At 45.5% G+C, this 18,218-nt stretch overlaps 1 protein-coding gene across 1 annotated transcript; it reads right to left on the bottom strand.

Annotated features, from left to right (window-relative positions):
* Positions 1-4,746: 4,746 nt before the first annotated feature.
* LOC117368139 (taste receptor type 2 member 9-like) lies at positions 4,747-5,594 on the bottom strand (the record flags this gene model as incomplete). The annotated part of the gene is given in 3 exon segments (XM_033961504.1): positions 4,747-5,152; positions 5,204-5,403; positions 5,406-5,594. Coding segments are annotated over 3 exon segments (795 nt in total), but the record flags the coding sequence as incomplete, so codon positions are not given.
* Between the last annotated feature and the right edge of the window lie 12,624 nt (positions 5,595-18,218).

Below are 18,218 nucleotides of genomic sequence, written 5' to 3'. Positions count from 1 at the left end.
CCTGCCTTGACAGGGGTCTCACCCATCCAGGCTGAGCATCTTCAGACCCTATACTGAGGGCAGGGCAAGATTTGATAGCACAAAGGGATCCCACTTTTTTTGAGGGGGGGGATGGTTGTTTGCATCAAGCAGAGGCAAAGGAGGACCTCTTCAAAACATGATGCTAGCATCAGTTGTATCCAAGAAACAATGGTGTTAAGATGCCTTCTTCCTTTCTGTGGAGTTGGTACTGAAACATCCTCACTAGAGTTGGGACCAGTGTTCTGATTCAGTGTCACTATCTTCCCAAGTTCTCTACATCAGCTCTACTTTTACTGATGCCTGCTATGGTTCTGGGCCATGCTGTAGGAGAAGCTTGAGCAGGTCTTGCCTTAGAACAGTGTTAAGGTATGAAAAGTGGTTCAGTTGGCAATGGCATGACTGCAGCTGATCTAGAGTTCTATAGCTGTTCTTTGACACAAGTGTCCTATAGCGCACCAGCCTGATCAATCAAAGTGCTCCTCTCCAGACCAGTGAGGGAAGAATCTCCCTTTAGTGTCCAGGAGAAGGTCCCTCCCTTAGCACTACCATCTGGAGTCTGTGCCTGCCTTGGACAACTGACTCAAAGCCAGATTTGTACATCTCTTAAGTAATTGATAGAAGAGAGATCCCTTGGTTTCCTTTGATTCTGCCCCACCTCAAAAAAGATAAGGTCTACTTTGTTAAGAATTGACTGAGCCTTTTTCTATACAAGATTATTTGTTGAGCCCAGGACCAATATATTAGACATCCTCAACATCTAACTGTGACCCCTCACCAAAGAAAGGTGTGATAATGCCAATGCCTAGTATACTTCAGGTAGTGTAGGTGATAAATTGAGGCAACTCTACTCTAATTTTTATGTATAGTCTAAAAGTTCTTGGATTTGAGCAGCAGCTGCCTTACTGTTCCATGGTGGCTGAATATGCTCTTAAAGGCCAGAGACCATACCATGGCTAGTTTTTGTTTGGGGTTTTTTGGAGGGAGGAAGATGCACATAATGTGGAGTATTTGGGGAAGAAGGCTTTATAGGGCTCTTTGCTCATAGCCTGCATACAGTCCTACCAGTTCTATGTGAGTTTTCATTTAGTTCAGTGTGGCAGTTTGGAGACATTGGCCATAGCACCTTGTCAGCTAATAGTCTGTTCTGCATCAAAGAAACAAATGAGCTTTTGACTGGTTCCAAGAAAGCAGAGCTGCTGAGAAGTGCCCTACTTCCATAGTCTACTGGTAGAGAGCAAGGCTGAATATCATGCAAGATGGCAACTTGTAACCTCAAACCATTGGGTTATTGAAGTAATCTAGTGGGTGGGGTTATTCCCTTTATTGGTGAACACTGCCTCCAAATTGCCCTGAGAGCTTCAAGAGTAAACTCTTAGCACTAGGACAGGGGTAGGGAACTCTGGTCCTTGAGAGCTGTATTCCAGTTGGGTTTTCCCCAATGAATATGCATGAGATTTATTTGCATGCACTACTTTCAATGCATATTCATTGGGGAAAACCTGACTGGCATTTGGCTCTCAAGGACCAGAGTTCCCTACCCCCTGCACTAGGACATACTTGCAAAAGCATTCTCTTCCAGTTGATACAGAGATTCAAATCTCCTGGAGTGTGTGGAGGGAGGTTGTTAAAAAAAAAAAAAAAAAGTGTGAATAATGCTTTTTTACCTCCCCCCCCCAGGCTGAATTTGAAGGGACAAGAACACCCACTTGGTTCATGGTGACCTCTGAAGGGTATAAAGGTTTGGAGGACAAGTCTGGATGGTAGAGGGTGGATGCCCTTTATTTGCCTCATGAAATCTGGTATATGTGTCTTGTTCATGTACTTATGAAACTAAAATTTTACACTACCAGCAGTGGAAGTAGCAGCAGAGGTTCTTCCAGAAGTGACCCCTATGACAGTGCATGAAAGGCCCTAGTGCAGGCAGGCTTCCTAATAACTACAGGCAGATGTTGGACCCAAAATTTAGTGAGTGATGGAGTAAGTAAAAGAGCAAGGGAAGATAGTAAGAGGAGATGAACAGGAAGGGAGAGATAAGACAGAAGGAAAAAGACTTATACAACTACACTCAAATTACTTATAGGTACTTCATGCATTTTCCCTATCTATCCTGGTGGGCTCACATTCTATCTAATGTAGCTGGGGTAGTGGAGGATTAGGTGACTTGCCCAGGGTCACAAGGAGAAGCATGGGGTTTGAACCCAGAACCTTAGGGTGCTGAGGTTGCAGATCTAACCACTGCACTACATTCTCCTGCAAATCTCCTCCAAATCTAGGTCACAAGTACCTGGCAGAAACCCAAACAGTTGCAACATTCCAGAGCTGAGATTGTGATGTCATAATGCCTCATTCCACCAATGCCTAAGAACCAGCCTCATCAGTGATGTCACAATGGCTCAATTGTCCTATATTTGGCTTACATAAGAATAGACATACCGGGTCAGACCAGTGGTCCAACTAGCCCAGTACCCTGTTTCCAATGGTAGGAATTGAGACTTGTTTCACAACCATTCTCAAAGCGGTTTTACATACAGGTACATCAAGCTTTTTCCTTACTTGTCCTAGTGGGCTCATAGTCTATCTAATGTACCTGGGGCAATAGAGGAATAAATGACTTGCCCAGGGTCACAAGGTACAGTGTGGGGTTTGAGCTTACAAACTCAGGGTGCTGAAAACCCGATTGGCCTGGTGTTCCTCCAGGACAGGGTTGGGAATCACTGCACTATGCCACACACTCCTTGGTAGAAGGAGAGAGAAAAAGGATAGGAAGTAAGCAATCCACACTCCTGTCTATGCAAACATACCAGACACAGTCACTCATTCATTGATGTAGATCCATTCAACTAGTCGCACACACAGAGAGTACATGACCCCTGGAGGCATGGGTTGATGGTGTTTGAATGGACAACCTACTCAGGTCATGACCCCAAATGTGGGTTTCACAACTATATTTGGGTTTGTGACTTACAGTTTGGGAAATCGTGCTACAAGACAACACTGAAACTAGATCACATATTTTATTGCAGACTTACTATACCACTTTTATCTGTCAGAGCAGGACAAAGCAGTACACATGCTAAAACAAATCTATACAGAAAGAATTGCAAAATCAATAAGAAAGTAATCATTCAAAGTAGAAAAGTTAGACAATAAACATATAAAAACAAGCAAATAGGACAGTAGAGAGACAGGTGGGTAGTCCAGTCATGAGGAATCTGATACAAATCAGCCAGGATAGCCATATTTTAATCAGAGCTTTGAAACATGGTAGAGAAAGTTCCCTACAAATGAGTCAAGATAGTGAATTCCAGAGTGCAGGGACTATAAAAAAGAAGGTACTATAATGAGCCACTTGTGGACTGGGCAGGACTATACAGTAGTCATTAATTGATCAAAGTGTCTGGAGGGGGGTGTACAGTATGGTAAAAGAGTTCAAGTAGGGAAATGTCCTCGTACAAAAAGCTTTAAAGGATAGAAGCAAAATTTTGAACTTAATCCTAAATTCAACTGGTAACCAGTGGTATTCCTTGAGCAAAGGTGTTGAATGCACAAATTGACCCAAATAACAGCAGACGATAGCACAATTCTGTAGAGTTTGAAGTGTCTTCAAAAGAGAATGTGAGATACCAGAATAAACATTAAAACAGTTGTTTAATCATAAAAAGGGCAAGTAAGAGAGAATGAATGGCTTTTATTGTTTCTGCATTTTGCTTAAGACATTAAGGCCTGGGTTCTCTAACCAGCGCTGTTGTCGGCGGCTGCCTTAAAAGCGGCCACTGTTCGCATGTCAATCTTAGGATGGTGCCATAGAGAGAATCCTGCCTCTGGCAAAGACCAGAAATGTAGGCCAAGGCCAAGGTTTTCAAGGCCTACATTTCTGGTGCCTATCCTTGACATGAATTACGCCTGTGGAGGTGCTTTATGGCGCCCAACACCACTTCCAGTATTAGCCACACCTACAGTGGCGTTAGGTGCTGTTTTTTTAGGCGCCTTGAAAATCAATTTAAAACATAATTTAAAATGGCATTTTTCACTGAGCTTGAGTGTCAACCAGCACCGTTTAGAGAATCTGGGCCTAAGGGCTGCTTTTACAAAGTGGCACTATTAATGGCACATTGAATATGAAGAAGCCTATTAATTTCCCAGGGGTTTCTTGGCATTCAGTGCATGCTAATTGGTAGCACTACTCTGTAAAAGGAGCCTTAATACTTCAACATAAAGAATGACAAGGGGACAGATTTTTTCCTGTCCCCGCAGGAACTAAATTTGCCCGTCCCATTCCTGCAAGTTTTGTCCCTGCCCCATTCCTATAAGCTCTGCCTTAACCACACAAAGCCTCGAACACTTATGATTTTAAAGTGTTTGAGGCTTGTGCAGAAGAGCTTGCAGGAATGGGGCAGGGGCAGGGTACAAAACTCACAGGATGAGACTGGGACATTGAGTCGGGGATGGGGGGGAATTTGTCCCCATGTCATTCTCTACTTCAACATACATTTCCAATGAAAATGCATTTCTGCAACACTTCAAAATTAATATAAATATTCTACCCATAGCAATTTAAAACATTTATTTCAAACATTTTTCTACAACTTCAACACCAAGCTGAACTAGAAAGGGCAAAATTATTTCCATGATGTCTATCAGATATCATAGAGTGTAATAGTAATCAGACTTGCCTTTTCTGTAAGAGGGAAGAATTATTTTACCCTGGTCTCCAGTTTGAAGGTATTAGGTGATATCTCCTCCCAAATGGACCTTTGCATGACGGAATATCCTTTCTAAGACTTGTCTGAGCTCTGAATTACTCAGAATCAGTATAACAGAGTGTATTGAGGGATAGGCAGTATAAAAAATTGAAATAATCCATAACAGTGGCTCTCCTGAGGAATGCAAGCCTGTTAATCCAAGCAAGAATGAAACCATGGCTTTAATGGCAGTGAAATACACATCAGGCCTAGGATTACAGGTGTTCTCGTTCATGTGCCAGATGTGGCCCAAAAGAGATCTGATCAGTAAAAGAAGTGCAACACAGATTATGAAGAAAGGCAGAGAATATCCAAGGCATAATAGTACCATCAGGAAAGTAGACATAGTGCACTTTTCTAAAACTTCTTGTGAAGCAATATTTGGTGGAGTTACTTTGGTGTCTCTTGCGGAGAGATCAGTGGTATAGTTGGTGTGGCATTCTTTGTATGTCCAGGTTATGGAAGTGCTGGTAACCACAGATGCCAATATACATCCCAGAAGCAACCAGGGTACTATCTGCAGGATCTTCAGCTTCAGAAAAACGAAGGCAGGATGGCTGTATTTGGCAACCTTGACACAATAGTAAACGCCAAGCAAGCCAGCAAACCAAACATTAATCTGATCTACAAATGTCCAAAAAAACTGTACAATACATTAAGAAACTCTGCAAAAATATAGAAGTTTGGATAAACAATAAGTATGATCCAATGCAGCATTACTACCGACTGGAAGAGAAATCTAGCTATACCCAGACTGATTAGGATGATGTCAATGGTATTCAAATGTCTGGTTGTCACCCAGTCAATACTATTCACAACCACAATGAAGATTTAAACAGAGACAACATCACTGATCACAGCTCAACTTTCTCTGTGTAATGTCAGGAGAAAAGGGGTAAGGGGTAATGGGATTTGATATACCACTTATCGACGTCTTTTTGCCCTGCTACTGTTAAAGGACAAATCTGGACTTTCGGACTACCTGCTGCTGTTTTTACAGAGTATCAGAATTAGGAATAGGAACAAGTTTTCTATATTTTTATAAAGGGATGCTCTGTGAAAAAATGCAAATGACAGAAGGATTCTGTTACCAACTGTCGTGTAATTTATACAAATAAGGTCTGTCACGTTTCAAATCACAAAAATTCTTAATACAATATCAGTGGAATGAGCTTTCAACTGAGAGGATTCAATCACCATGTTTTGCAATACAGTTGGATCTGTGACTGTAGCAATTTTATTTTTATAATATTTATTTATTTATGAATTTTCAAATTACATTCCAAGTATACACTTGTACAGAAAGTTGGTTAGACAAAGAAATTGCTTTCTTTAAAGTATAAATCATATTACACCTTAACACTCCTAAAAACAGAAGAAATATAAATTTTTGACTAACTCAGCTCAAGTCCTCTATATTTGATACAGCCAACACCTGATGGGAGTTTGGCATCATTTCTGCTTAAGCCCACACCAGCATGGCTGCCTGGGCCTGTGATTTTTACTTAGGATTGCCCTGTGTCCTGAACCACATGACTCAAAGAGCAATTGGAAAACAGAGAGGGATTCGATCAGTGAGTAGCTGGAAAGGACAAGGATTTTCTTTAAAGTCTGCTTGAGTTGAAAGACAGAACATGAAGCAGAATGCTACAGGGCTCCCTGCACTTTCACTCCTGCTGTACTCTTTATGTCTAGTGGTTCCAGAGACGTGCTGCATCACTACGATCGGCGTGTGTGCTGGCTCCTGAAATGAGTTGCCTACTCTTTGGATCTCTTTTAGAACTAGGGTCCAGGATTAGCCTTTCAACATCCATGCTGTCAGTGTTAATGTTTTCAACCCGGGATGTAGTTTGTCCCTGGTCCTCCTGGGTGATGAGGTCCGGTTGCAGTGGTAGGCTGATAGGCGGCCGTGTCGACAGCCGATGTAGAAAGGGGAACCACGCTTGTCTCGGCCAGTAGGGTGCAATGAAGATCACTGTGGCTGCCTCCTGCCTGATCTTCTGGAGCGCTCTGTGGATGAGTGGTATGGGGGGAAGGCGTTGAGTAGGTGTTTCCCCCAATGTATGGCAAAAGCGTCCCTGATTTGGCTGTATTGTGCCGGTCTTTTGAAACAGAATTGAGGGCACTTCTTGTTGTTCTCTGCTGCAAAGAGGTCCCTTGTTGGGAGGCCCCATTTGTGGAAGAGGTCCTGGGTTACTTCCGGGTGGAGGGACCATTCGTGGGGTCCAGCTTTCTGCTGAGGCTGTCCACCAGGGCATTGTTCTGGCCCGGGAGGTAGGTGGCCTGGATGAGAATGTCGATTGATAAAGCCAATGTCCAGATCTTGTGGGCCTCCCTGCAGAGGGTAAATGAGCCTGTGCCTCCCTGCTTGTTGATGTAGAACATTGCCACCTGGTTGTCTGTCTGGATCAGTAAGGGCTTGTTGGAGATCCAGGGGGCAAAGGCTTGCAGGGCATTCCCAACCAGTGTTCCCGCTAAGGTGCGCTGGCCTGCGCGCGCGCACAAAATATTACATCGCAGCGCAAAGTTTCTCTTCACAGCGCACACACGCGTCGCAAAGGTAAGGGGAGGTAAGGTAAGGGGACGCATTGGGGGGATTGCACTTCCCCACAATTGCCATGCTTCGGTTCCTCTTCTTCCTTCCTTCCTCCCCCCCCCCCCCGCGGGACCCTGCGGCACCATCAACTCTTACTCCCTCTAATGTCGGCCCTGCAGCTCCAGACTTCCTCGCACCTTCTCCCCTCCCCCTTTGGATCGCTATTATTTTAAATGTTATAGCCGCGGAGCTGTATCCATCAGTGGAGATGTCTAACCTCGGCCTGCCCCGGAACTCTTACTGCAGCAGCCGCCCGTCTAGGCAGGAACAGGAAGTCACTGTTGCAGTAAGAGTTCCGGGGCAGGCCGAGGTTAGACATCTCCACTGATGGATACAGCTCCGCGGCTATAACATTTAAAATAATAGCGATCCAAAGGGGGAGGGGAGAAGGTGCGAGGAAGTCTGGAGCTGCAGGGCCGACATTAGAGGGAGTAAGAGTTGATGGTGCCGCAGGGTCCCGCGGGGGGGGGGGGGAGGAAGGAAGGAAGAAGAGGAACCGAAGCATGGCAATTGTGGGGAAGTGCAGAGCTGCAGGGAAGAGTGTTGCGGTACCCAGCTGGAGGGAGAAGGAAGATGAGGGAGGGAATTAAAGGAGATGCCAGGGCTTGGAGCATAGGAGGAAGGTATGCCAGTCTAAGGGAAAAGGAAGGGGGAGATGTGAGAGCATGGAGGGGGAACGAAAGATGGAAGAAAAGGAAAGGAGAGAGATGCCAGAGAATCAGGGAAGGGGAGATACCAGACTATGAGGAGAGGTGTGGGAGAGGGAAGGCGAGGAGAGAGATGCCAGACCAATGGGGTGAAAGGAGAGATGGAAGGGGGAGGCATACAGTTTCTGGAAGGGGCATAGAAGGAGAGAAGATGCCATATAGGGGAAGAGAGACGGCAGACAGTGAATGGAAGGAAGAGAGTTACAAGAAGATGAGGAAAGGAGAAACCACAGAAGACAAAGGTAGAAAAAAATTTCTATTTATTTATTGCTTTAGGAGACATGTGTCACTGTTTCTGTGAAGCATTGTATGCAGAGTCCAGCTTCTTGCTGGTTCAATTTAACCTTTGTCTATGTATTTTTATTTTATCCCCCCTTTTACAAAACTGTGAAGCGTTTTTAGCACCAGCCTTGGTGGTAGCAGCTCTGATGCTCAGAATTTTATGAGCATCAGAGCTGTTACCTCCGTAGCTAAAATCCACACTACAGTTTTGTAAAAGAGGGAGGGGTTAGTTTGTGATTACATATTCCTTACTAGGCGAAGGTGTTTTCTGTGTTCTGTGTGTTCGAAAGACATGGTTTTCTGTTAGGATTGACGGTGTAGGATTGATCTGTGCTGGTCTGGCTTGTTTAGTTTTACAATGGGTGTATTGATGTACTGCTCACTGCAATATGTAAGATGCTGCCTTTTCCTAGGTACTCATGTGTGACGTGTGGTTTGTTACTAAAAATCATGTTTTTCTTACAGATGGGGGGGGGGTGCCAAAAAATGATGGGCCCCGGATGTTACATATGCTAGGTACGCCACTGTATGTAAAGATACCAGAAAGCTGGCGTAGCAAAAACTTCTAAGTTTTGAGTATTTAACCCTCCCACAATCTCACGGGCACTCGTTTCAAGTTTATTGAGATTTTGATTTAAACGCAATATCAAATATTTTCAATGCGTATAACAAAAATAAATTTGGGGAAATAAATAAAACCATTTGAACCAGTGTTCCCGCTAAGCTGCGCTGGCGTGCGCTGGCGCACAAAATATTACATCGCAGCGCACACGTTTCTCGTCACAGCGCACGATCGGAAGAGGCGTACGGCAGATGGCAGGGCGGCGAGAGGAGAATCGGGCGAGTTGGCTCATAACTTGCTGGCGCCCGATATTTTTGGCTCACGGTGAAAAAAGTTTGCTCACAACACCCGCCCGCTTAGAGGGAACACTGTTCCCAACTGCCCTGAGTTTCAGCAGGTTGATTTGTTGTTTGGCCTCGGATGGGGACCAGGGGCCCTTGGTTCTCAGGTAGAGGAGGTGGGCTCCCCACCCCTGCTTTGAGGCATCTGTGGTAAGTGTCAGTTGGTGTTGTGGCTGCTGGAAAAGCTTGCCCTTGAACAAATTCTGCTGTTATGTCCACCACTTGAAGTTGTGGCAGATTTTCTGGTCCATTGTGACTTTGTGAGACAGAGGTTGTGTGTGTTGGTTCCAATTTTTTCCGAGGAACCACTGGAGGGATCGCATGTGGAGCTTGGTGAGCGGGACAACGTGCATGGCAGATGCTGATGGCCCAGGAAACATAGTATTGTCCTTGCTGTGACTGTACATGTCTCTGATATTTTCTGAGTCAGTTTTTGTATTGCTGTTCCCCTTGAGTGGGGCAGAAAAGCTGCATTCAGGGGCGTGCAAATCTTTGCCCCAATGAATTTTATTGATTATGATGGTTGCAGTACTGATTTTTTGATGTTTACGAGGAACCCAGGGATTGCAGGAGTGACCTTGTTGTATTTACTGCTGTTGCTGTTGCCCAGGCTGATGGACCCACCAGCAGCCAGTCGTCCAGGTAAGGGAAAACGCATATGGCACTTTTGCGGAGGTGGGCCGCTGCTACGGTGATGCATCTTGTAAAGACTCTCAGTGCAGAGGAGAGTCCGAAGGGCAGGACCCGGTATTGGAAGTGCTGAGTTAGGGCCCTAAATCGTATAAACTTTCTTTGGGAGGGATGCATAGGGATGTGTGAATACGCATCTTGAAGGTCCAGTGAGGCCAGTGAGGTCTTTATGAATTAACTGTAGGATTGTCCCTAGGGAGTGCATATGAAATTTTTCCTTGACTACATGCTTGTTCAGGCCTCGTAGATCTAGGATGGGTCTGAATCATCCCGTCTTCTTGGGGATGAGAAAGTAATGGGAGTATAGTCCCTGGTTGGGCTGTGTCCTGGGTACTGGCTCTATTGTTCTTGCTTGGAGGAGAGCTTTTATCTCTCTGGAGATGAGTTCTGGCTGCGGTTCTCTGCCGTTTCTTTTTGGTGGGTTGGATAGTGGGTGGGTGCGGAATCTGATGTGGTATCTGTTTTTTTATGATTTGCAGCACCCATTTGTCTGTTATTATCCTTTCCCAGGCTTTGTGGAAGATAGAGAGGCGGCCCCCGACTGGGGTGGGGGGCGTTGTTGATGAGTCAAAACTGGGCCTTGCTTTCGTGCTGGTGGAAGTGGCTGGCTTGTGCTGCTTTCGTTCCCTCTGGTGCTGCCTTTGTTGGTAAGGGGCGCTGGGCTGTTGTGCTTTCTGTCTGTGTGATGGTCATCTGGTCTGGCTGTCATACCGCCTTACATTTGTGTTGTGTCGACAGTACTGGTTGGTGTTGTGCTGTCTTGGTGCCACGGCTTTTACAAAGCCATCTGAAGAGAGGGTTTGGAGAGTAGTTCAATGTTCTTTCATTTTGTCCACTGCTTCTGTCACTTTGTCTCCGAATAAGTTCTCCCCTGAGCACGGTGCATCAGCGATACGATCATGGGTGTTCTCACGGAGCCCTGAGGCTCGTAGCTATGCCAGGCGTCTGGCTGCTATGGCTACTCCAGCTATGCGGGCCGAAGTTTCGAATGTGTCAAAGGTCACTTTCATCATATGTTTTCCGCATTCTTCCATATCCTGCAGTATGTGAGCTATGCAGGCTTTCCCCTCTGGGTGTAGCATGTCTAGGGCTTCCTCTACTCTCCTCCAGAGGGCATCATTGTACAGGGTAAGGTGGAATAAGTGCGTGTCAATTTTTGCATTCAGAATGGAGCCATGGTAGACATTTTTAGCAGTGGAATCCAGGGTCCTGTGTTCCTTGCCTGGGGGGATGTTGGTGTGAGGGCGGTTGCTCTTAGCCCTTTTGAGGGCAGATTCTACTATGATAGATTGGTGAGGGAGCTGTGGTTTGTCAAAGCCTGTTGCCTCACTGATCTGGTATTTTTGGTCTAGCCTCCTGGACACGGCGGGGCCTGACATTGGAGTCTTCCAGATCTCGTCCCGGCAACCTAGTAGAATCTTGTGAGCTGGTAGTGCCGCTGTGGCTTTTTGCACTTTCAAGTATTTTAGCAGTCCTAGTGCTTCGTTTGCCGCCTCTGGCTCCGGTATTGGAGCAAGTGCTAACTGGGTGGCAACCTTCTGGAGAAACTTTGGATAGGTGAGGTCTTCTGCTGGAGTGTCAGACTGTGATGTCCCAGTCGTAGGCTCTGTGTCTGGGGAGTCTCTCTGGTTGCTGAGGTATGTGGGCTGCTTTTTGTTGAAGTATAGCTTTGTTTGTAGCGCTCACTGTGGTCGGAGGCGTAGCCGCCTGTGGCTGGTGAATGTGATGCCGCTGTCTCTGCTCCATGCCTCCATGCCGTGGTGGCTGCAGCACTTGTTCTGCATTCGGTGCTGGGTTTTGACTTTGTGCCCTTTGTTCTGTCAGCTGCTGTGAGATGAATCTGCTGAATAGATTGAGTAGTTGTTGGTGGTCCATGGTGGCAGCTGTTTGGTCGGGAGCACTGGCTGTGTGTGGGTGGTCCTCCCATTGGCGAGACCTGCCCCTGCTCCTGGCTCCTTGGCGGTGTCTGTGCCATCTCGGTGAGATTGAAGAGGCAGAGGAGGAGGAAGTTGTCCTGTGTCGCTTTCTTCTTTTTCCACCTTTGCAGCTTTTGTGCTTGTTATTTCTGGTGCCTTGGCTGTTTAGATGGGCAGAATCAGCAGCCATGCAGGAAAATAAATTATTTACATTGTCCAACGTGTCACGGACAAGAGGACATGGTTTGAAGCTAAGGGGGGACAAGTCCAGGACAAATGTCAGGAAGTTCTGCTTCACGCAGCGAGTGGTGGACGCCTGGAATGCTCTGCCAAAGGAGGTTATTAAGGAATCCACTGTGCTAGGATTCAAAGGCAAATTAGATGCACATCTCCTTACGAGAGGCATAGAGGGTTATGGGTGACTAAAACTACATCAGGTATATACCTGATAGGGCCTCCGCGTGTGCGGATCGCCGGACTCGATAGACCATGGGTCTGATCCGGAGATGGCAGTTCTTATGTTCTTATGTTATGTTCTTATGTCTTTAGGCTGTGTTACTTTTTGGTGTAGCTGTGCCTTTAAGGGGGCAGATCCCGGCGGGCTGACGTCATTGAGAGATGAGGTCGAGGCAGCCGTTGGCTTTGGGCTGCAAGCAGCATGGCGCCGTGCTGTGTCGGCGCGCTGGGGGAAGCAGGCAGAGGGGATAGGAGACCCTCGGCCGCTGCAGCTACAGTTTGTGCTCCCGCGGGTGGCCCGATCCTCGGGGCAGCCATCGGGGAGGCTTTAAACAGGCCAGACAGTGGCCCGATCCTCGGAGTAGCTGTCGGGAAGGCTTTCAGCAGACCGGACAGCTTCAGGAACCGTCTGCCTTGCTGTTGTTGGGCATTTTCGGGCTGCAGGTAAGTCGGGTCTGTGGCTTGGAATCCCAGGAAGGCTTTTGCTGGAGTCAGGTGTGCCGGAGGGGTTCTTCCTGCATTTTTAGGCTGTTTTTTTTTCCTTCCTCCGTTGGTCTTCTCCCAGGTTCTGTAGGGATTGGAGCCGGTTTCTTCGAGCCCTCTGAGACATTTTTTAGGTATTGTGGGCAGGCAGTCATGAGGTGAGCTTCCCCAACGCAATGGACACACACCTCGTGGGGGAGCTCATTTTCCTTTTGCAGTCCGGACATTTCTTGAAACCCGGTTTTTCTGCAGGTTTTTCTGCCATCCTTTTCTTTTCTTTTTTGAATGGAGAGCATGATCCGTTTGGGAGGGCGGATGAACTAAACTGGATTAGTGAGAGCCAGCACAGGTATATATAGGGCTACCTGCACATGCTCAGATGAGGCTCCCAAAAGCCTCATCTGAGCTCTGGGAGAGCAATTCCGAATTGGGAACGTAGATGATGTCACCAAAAGTGGGGCTGACTTATACTGCTTGCCCATGGAGAATGTAAACTGCTTTCGTTGCTTTACTTGAAAGATGGCATGTCAAGTCTTCTTAAATATTAAACATTATTTTGGACTTCCCGCAGTCCACTAGGGGGCAGATTCTATAAATGGCATCTAAATTGGCCAGCGCCTAAAAAATACAGTAGGTGCCGGCCACGTGTCAATCACACATAGGCTGGAACAAGTCAGGAAGCTGGCTGAGTAGTAGCACTTGGGGGGGGGGGGGAAAGAGAGCAACTGAAGATCTTGAAGAGAGAGAGGAGGGTTTGTGTGAGAGAAAGAAATTTACCCTCCCCCCCTCCGCTTTTACAAAATCACGATAGCGGTTTTTAGTGCAGGCTGGTGTGCTGAATGTTCTGCACTGCTCCCGATACTCATAGAGTTCCTTTGAGTGTCGGGAGCTGCGCAGAGCATTCAGTGCACCGGCCTGTACTAAAACGGGGGCCGGGGGGGGGGGGGAGGGGGAATTTAAGTGAAAATAAAGTTGTATGAGAGAAAGTGAGGCTGAAAGTTAGGATTAATGCCTTAAAACTAATTTCAGTATATTTTCAGAGAATCTTAGGCTTCTCATTAAAGTGGAGGATAATCTCTGTTTGAATAACTGAATTGAACCAGAGATAATTCAAATCTGCTCTTTAGTTGAGAGTGAAACTGAGATAAAAACATTTTTTACTCCCCCCTACGAGCGTCGGGAGCAGCACAGAATATTCAGTGCCCTGGCCTGTGCTAAAAAACGCTTTTGCAGTTTTGTAAAAGGGGGGGATTAGTGAGGAAAGTGGATTTTTTTCTTTTAAACAGAAAGAGCTGTGTTTTTTAAGTTACATGCTCTTTTGGTAGTACTTTGGTCTAACCCAAATTCTAATAACCTCTGAAACTCATGCTCAGGATTTTATAACCTGTTATTGTGTGAAAAGCTGTTGATTGATTGTGAAGATAGAGTTCCTGAAGAAGAAAAAGAAGAATACCAGCTCCCCCTTACCCCCTCTTCTACAAAGCTGCTTTAGCAGCTGCCATGCAGTAACAGCCCCGAAGCCCTTTAAATCTCTATGGGCTTCGGGACCGTTACCGTGTGGCTTTGTAGAAGAGGGGGATAGTTAATTTAGAGTCAAGTTCTTTAGCCGGAAATATTTTATTTTATTTAATGTAGTCAGTCATACAGTATTAGGTTCCTGTGGTTAGGCAGGCATATCCACAGCTGCATGCACTGTTAGGGAGGCAGTTTCTCTCCTTTTTATTTATTTCAGTATAAGTTTAGAAGGAGGAAGAAGAAGTGAAAATATACCAGAAAGAAGGAGGAATGGAAAATAAAACTGGAAGAAAAGAGAAGTGCATGAAGATTAAAGAGGGACTCTTTACAAAGACAGAGTTTAAAATAAAACATAATAATATATTTACCTGGGTAAAATACCTGTAACCCCCCCCACACACACACAAATTATTTGTGAATATACATTTTATACTGACTGATAAGCTTATTGAAATTATTACCTCAGAATTGTAATTGGAAATATGAATACTAGATCCAGTTAGTTGGGAAAATAGGAGCCAAATGTACACTGAGATTTAAATTGGAAAATTGTTTAGAAAATATTTTTAATCCTCATTCCAATGTAATTTTAAAGTTTTAAACTACTTATTGAAATTCTTAAATTGGTTTTAAATGGGTTAAAAATATTTATTTGGGCAAATTGCAAATAAATAATATTTTGCAATAACCACCCCCCTCCCACACACACACACACACACACACACACACATATTTGTGCTATTTGTAACACTGAGGCTGATTTTCAATTAATTTCAAATTTCATCCCATTCAGATTCTTCTTGACAAATAACTCAGTCAAAATTTGATTGTTGCATTTCTCTGTTCAGACCTGATCTGTACATTGTACATCTAGCCCATCCATGGGCAAACTACGGCCCGCGGGCCATATCTGGCCCGTGTAGTTTTTTAATCCAGCCCACAAGCGGGACAACCGGTCTGCCATGACAGCCAATAAATGGGGAGTGGCATGGGAGCAGCGGCCATAGCTGCATCAATAGTGTACCACCTGCTCAAGCGACTCCTCATGCCACTGCCTAGCGTTCACACTGCCGCCATCTTTCCTCAAGTAGCATCTAATGGCTTGGCACTAGAGGCCCGGGAATGCGAGCTGCAGCTCTGCGCAGGCATAGTGCGGGATGTGCTGGGGAGGTGGAGCGCGGGAAAAGTGCGTGCGAGGCCACAGGGTTTGATGCATGTGCGGGAAAAGTCAAGGCTCGCACTGGAGATGCCTGAGCTCTTAGGTTTCGTGCCCACAGTCATCTTCCACCGAGTGGAATGGGTTCATCCAGTCTTGCTTTGACCCATTGCGTGTATGGGCTTCTTGGTTCAAGATTTTTTCCCCCTAATGATGTTTTGCATAACAAGTGTCAAAAGTAGTAGGTCAGTTTTTCAGGATATCCCTTTCATGCATATTCATTAGCGATATCCTGTTTGTGGGCAATGCATGTACTATGGACAATTTACTTAAATAATAGAATTTAGCCCATGCCTTTTTTTAGGAATAGCTCAAAATGGGTTAAATTCAGATACATGGGGGTGTTTCTCTATCCCCAAAATAAGGGTATAATTTTGCAACTTGGTTCCTCATTTTTTAAAAACTAGGCGGCATCAGAGGCGGCCGGGCATTTTTTTCCCTTTCATTTTCTTTGAAGACCCCCCCATTCCTCAGGCACAGTGGAGACGATCTGTTTACCTGTTGCCCGCCCCCTCTGTTAAATTTATTAACCCATTGTGGCCCACGAGTCAAAAAGTTTGCCCCCCCTGATCTAGCCTGGCTACACGACTATATTAAGGATAATGTACAGCTGGTGTTACACAATTATAGATTGAAGCTGGTTACATTTTACCGCCGCAGCCCGCGATAAAAAACCCTAAAGTGGCTTCATAAAAGGGGAAGTAAATTAAGCACCCCTTATAGAATTTCCCTGTAGTTTTTAAAGCTCAAATGCTAGCATAAATGATATGACTATATATAGTGTAAGCATGAGATGTCTAAAGTATAATTAAGGTTTGTGGGGCTACATTGTCCACAAAACTGTGCAGAGATGAACTGTGACACTGCTGGAAAAGCATGCCTTAGTAACTGAGGCCACCGGAGTAGGGAAAAAAGCTGATAGTCAAGTGGATCTCAAGATATTCAAAATAATTGGAGAACCTGAACTGGAGAACCTGCTTTCCCAAACCAGCAGCAGAGGCAGTAAATGTAAATCCAGCCATCGCAGGACCTTCATGCACCTACCCATGACTGCCAGCTCTCCTCCGGAACAAGGAAGTGACATCAGAAGAGGTGGACTGGCAGTTGCGGGAAGGTGCACGAAGGCAGAGTAGGGCAGGAGGCTATGCACCTCCTTTGTGCTTGCTCATGGGGTGGACTGCCGCCCTCCTTGGTACATCACTGTTTCACAGTACTCTTCAATATTAAAATTGTCTGCCAATGTATGTTTAAATCATTTTTATTGAGCAAAGAAAAACAAGCACAGCCAACACAAGAACCAGCAATACAAAAAAAGAGCAGCAAAGACAGCAACTAGCAAGCTCAAACAATTTTAATTTTCAACCACCAAGGCCAACCCCACCAACCCATCCCCCGCCCACCCATCCAGCCACTCACCCAATTCCAAAACTGAGGCAAGTGAGCAAAAGAAAATAAGGAAGAGTGAGAGAAAAAGAGAGGACAAAAGAAAATATCACAAATATGAGATACACTGTATGACTTACAGCATTTTAAAAGTTCAAAAGTCTACTCCGCAATTGGGGAAAAGGAATTCCAGAAGGGGTCCCAGATGTTGTGACCACCAGTATTACCCAGAGCAGGGCTCTGTAGAAAATTTGATGGCTACAAACAATAATGCAATCGCGTGTGACCCGGCCTGGAGTCACCCTGCAGGACTGGAGTTTATAGTAGCAATGAAAAATTCACTCAAACACAAATAAAGTTCCAACAATTGTGGCATGTCAGGATAAAGTTCTTTTTACTTAATTCCTTAAGGCAGGTAAGTACTTTTCAGACTTTATAACTTCAGTCAGGATTCCACACAGCCTTAATAACCAAAAAACAAAAAAAACAAACAAACTGCCACAAGAGAAAAAGGCAGGAAAATAAAGCTGCTCACAATACAGTGCAACTTTCTTTCTGTGTTTCTTAAGGCCCACTTATCCCTGGGACCTCAGCTCAATACAGAGCTTACTCTGCCTGCTGAAAAGCAGGTATTTCACTTCATCAAAATTACAGTTCAGCATTCAAGTTTTCCTTAATTGATAGTCCTTGCAGCAATTGAAGGAAAGCCTCTGGCAATCAGAATATGGTTGCCAGGAAAAGGAGAGAGTCATAGGTTTTGCCAAAAACAAAGGCCTTCAGAAAAGGCTTTCAAATTCCCTCCCAGAATGGAAGCAAAACCTCTCCCCACTCTCTCAAAGCTTTCTCACAAAAACAAGCATTCAAAAACGAAAAACACAGCACACAAACAGTTCCAAACCACACTCACTGTTTGTGGCTCAAAGTCAGGTTCAGCTGCATAGGTTCAGGCAAATTACACTCACTGCCAGCACAAGACTCTTGGAAGTCCATAGGTTCTTCAAACAGGACAGACAAATCCTCTGGCTGTTCAACCTCCATAGGTTCCATAGGTTGGGGCTTGTTGTCCCTGTTTGGCTCGGCAGGGTTCCTAGGGAGGCAAGGCCCAAACTTCCTCCCTAACCGGCTTGCTGGTCTGAATGCTACTGCTGGCTTATCTACCTTTGGGGCGTGCCCTGCTCTAGGTGAGTCAGCAGTAGCCCAGGGTCCTCTAGAGCTCCCCTGGTGGCGAGTTGTACATAATTCACCTATCTCATCCCCAGATAAGTCAGGCTCCACCTGGTGGTCACTGACCCTGTTTCTCACAATAAA

Source organism: Geotrypetes seraphini, chromosome 1, assembly GCF_902459505.1.
Source record: "Geotrypetes seraphini chromosome 1, aGeoSer1.1, whole genome shotgun sequence".
Classification (NCBI taxonomy): Eukaryota; Metazoa; Chordata; class Amphibia; order Gymnophiona; family Dermophiidae; genus Geotrypetes; species Geotrypetes seraphini.
The sequence above is the reverse complement of the archived record's forward strand: the minus strand, read 5'-3'. Positions and strand labels throughout refer to the sequence as shown.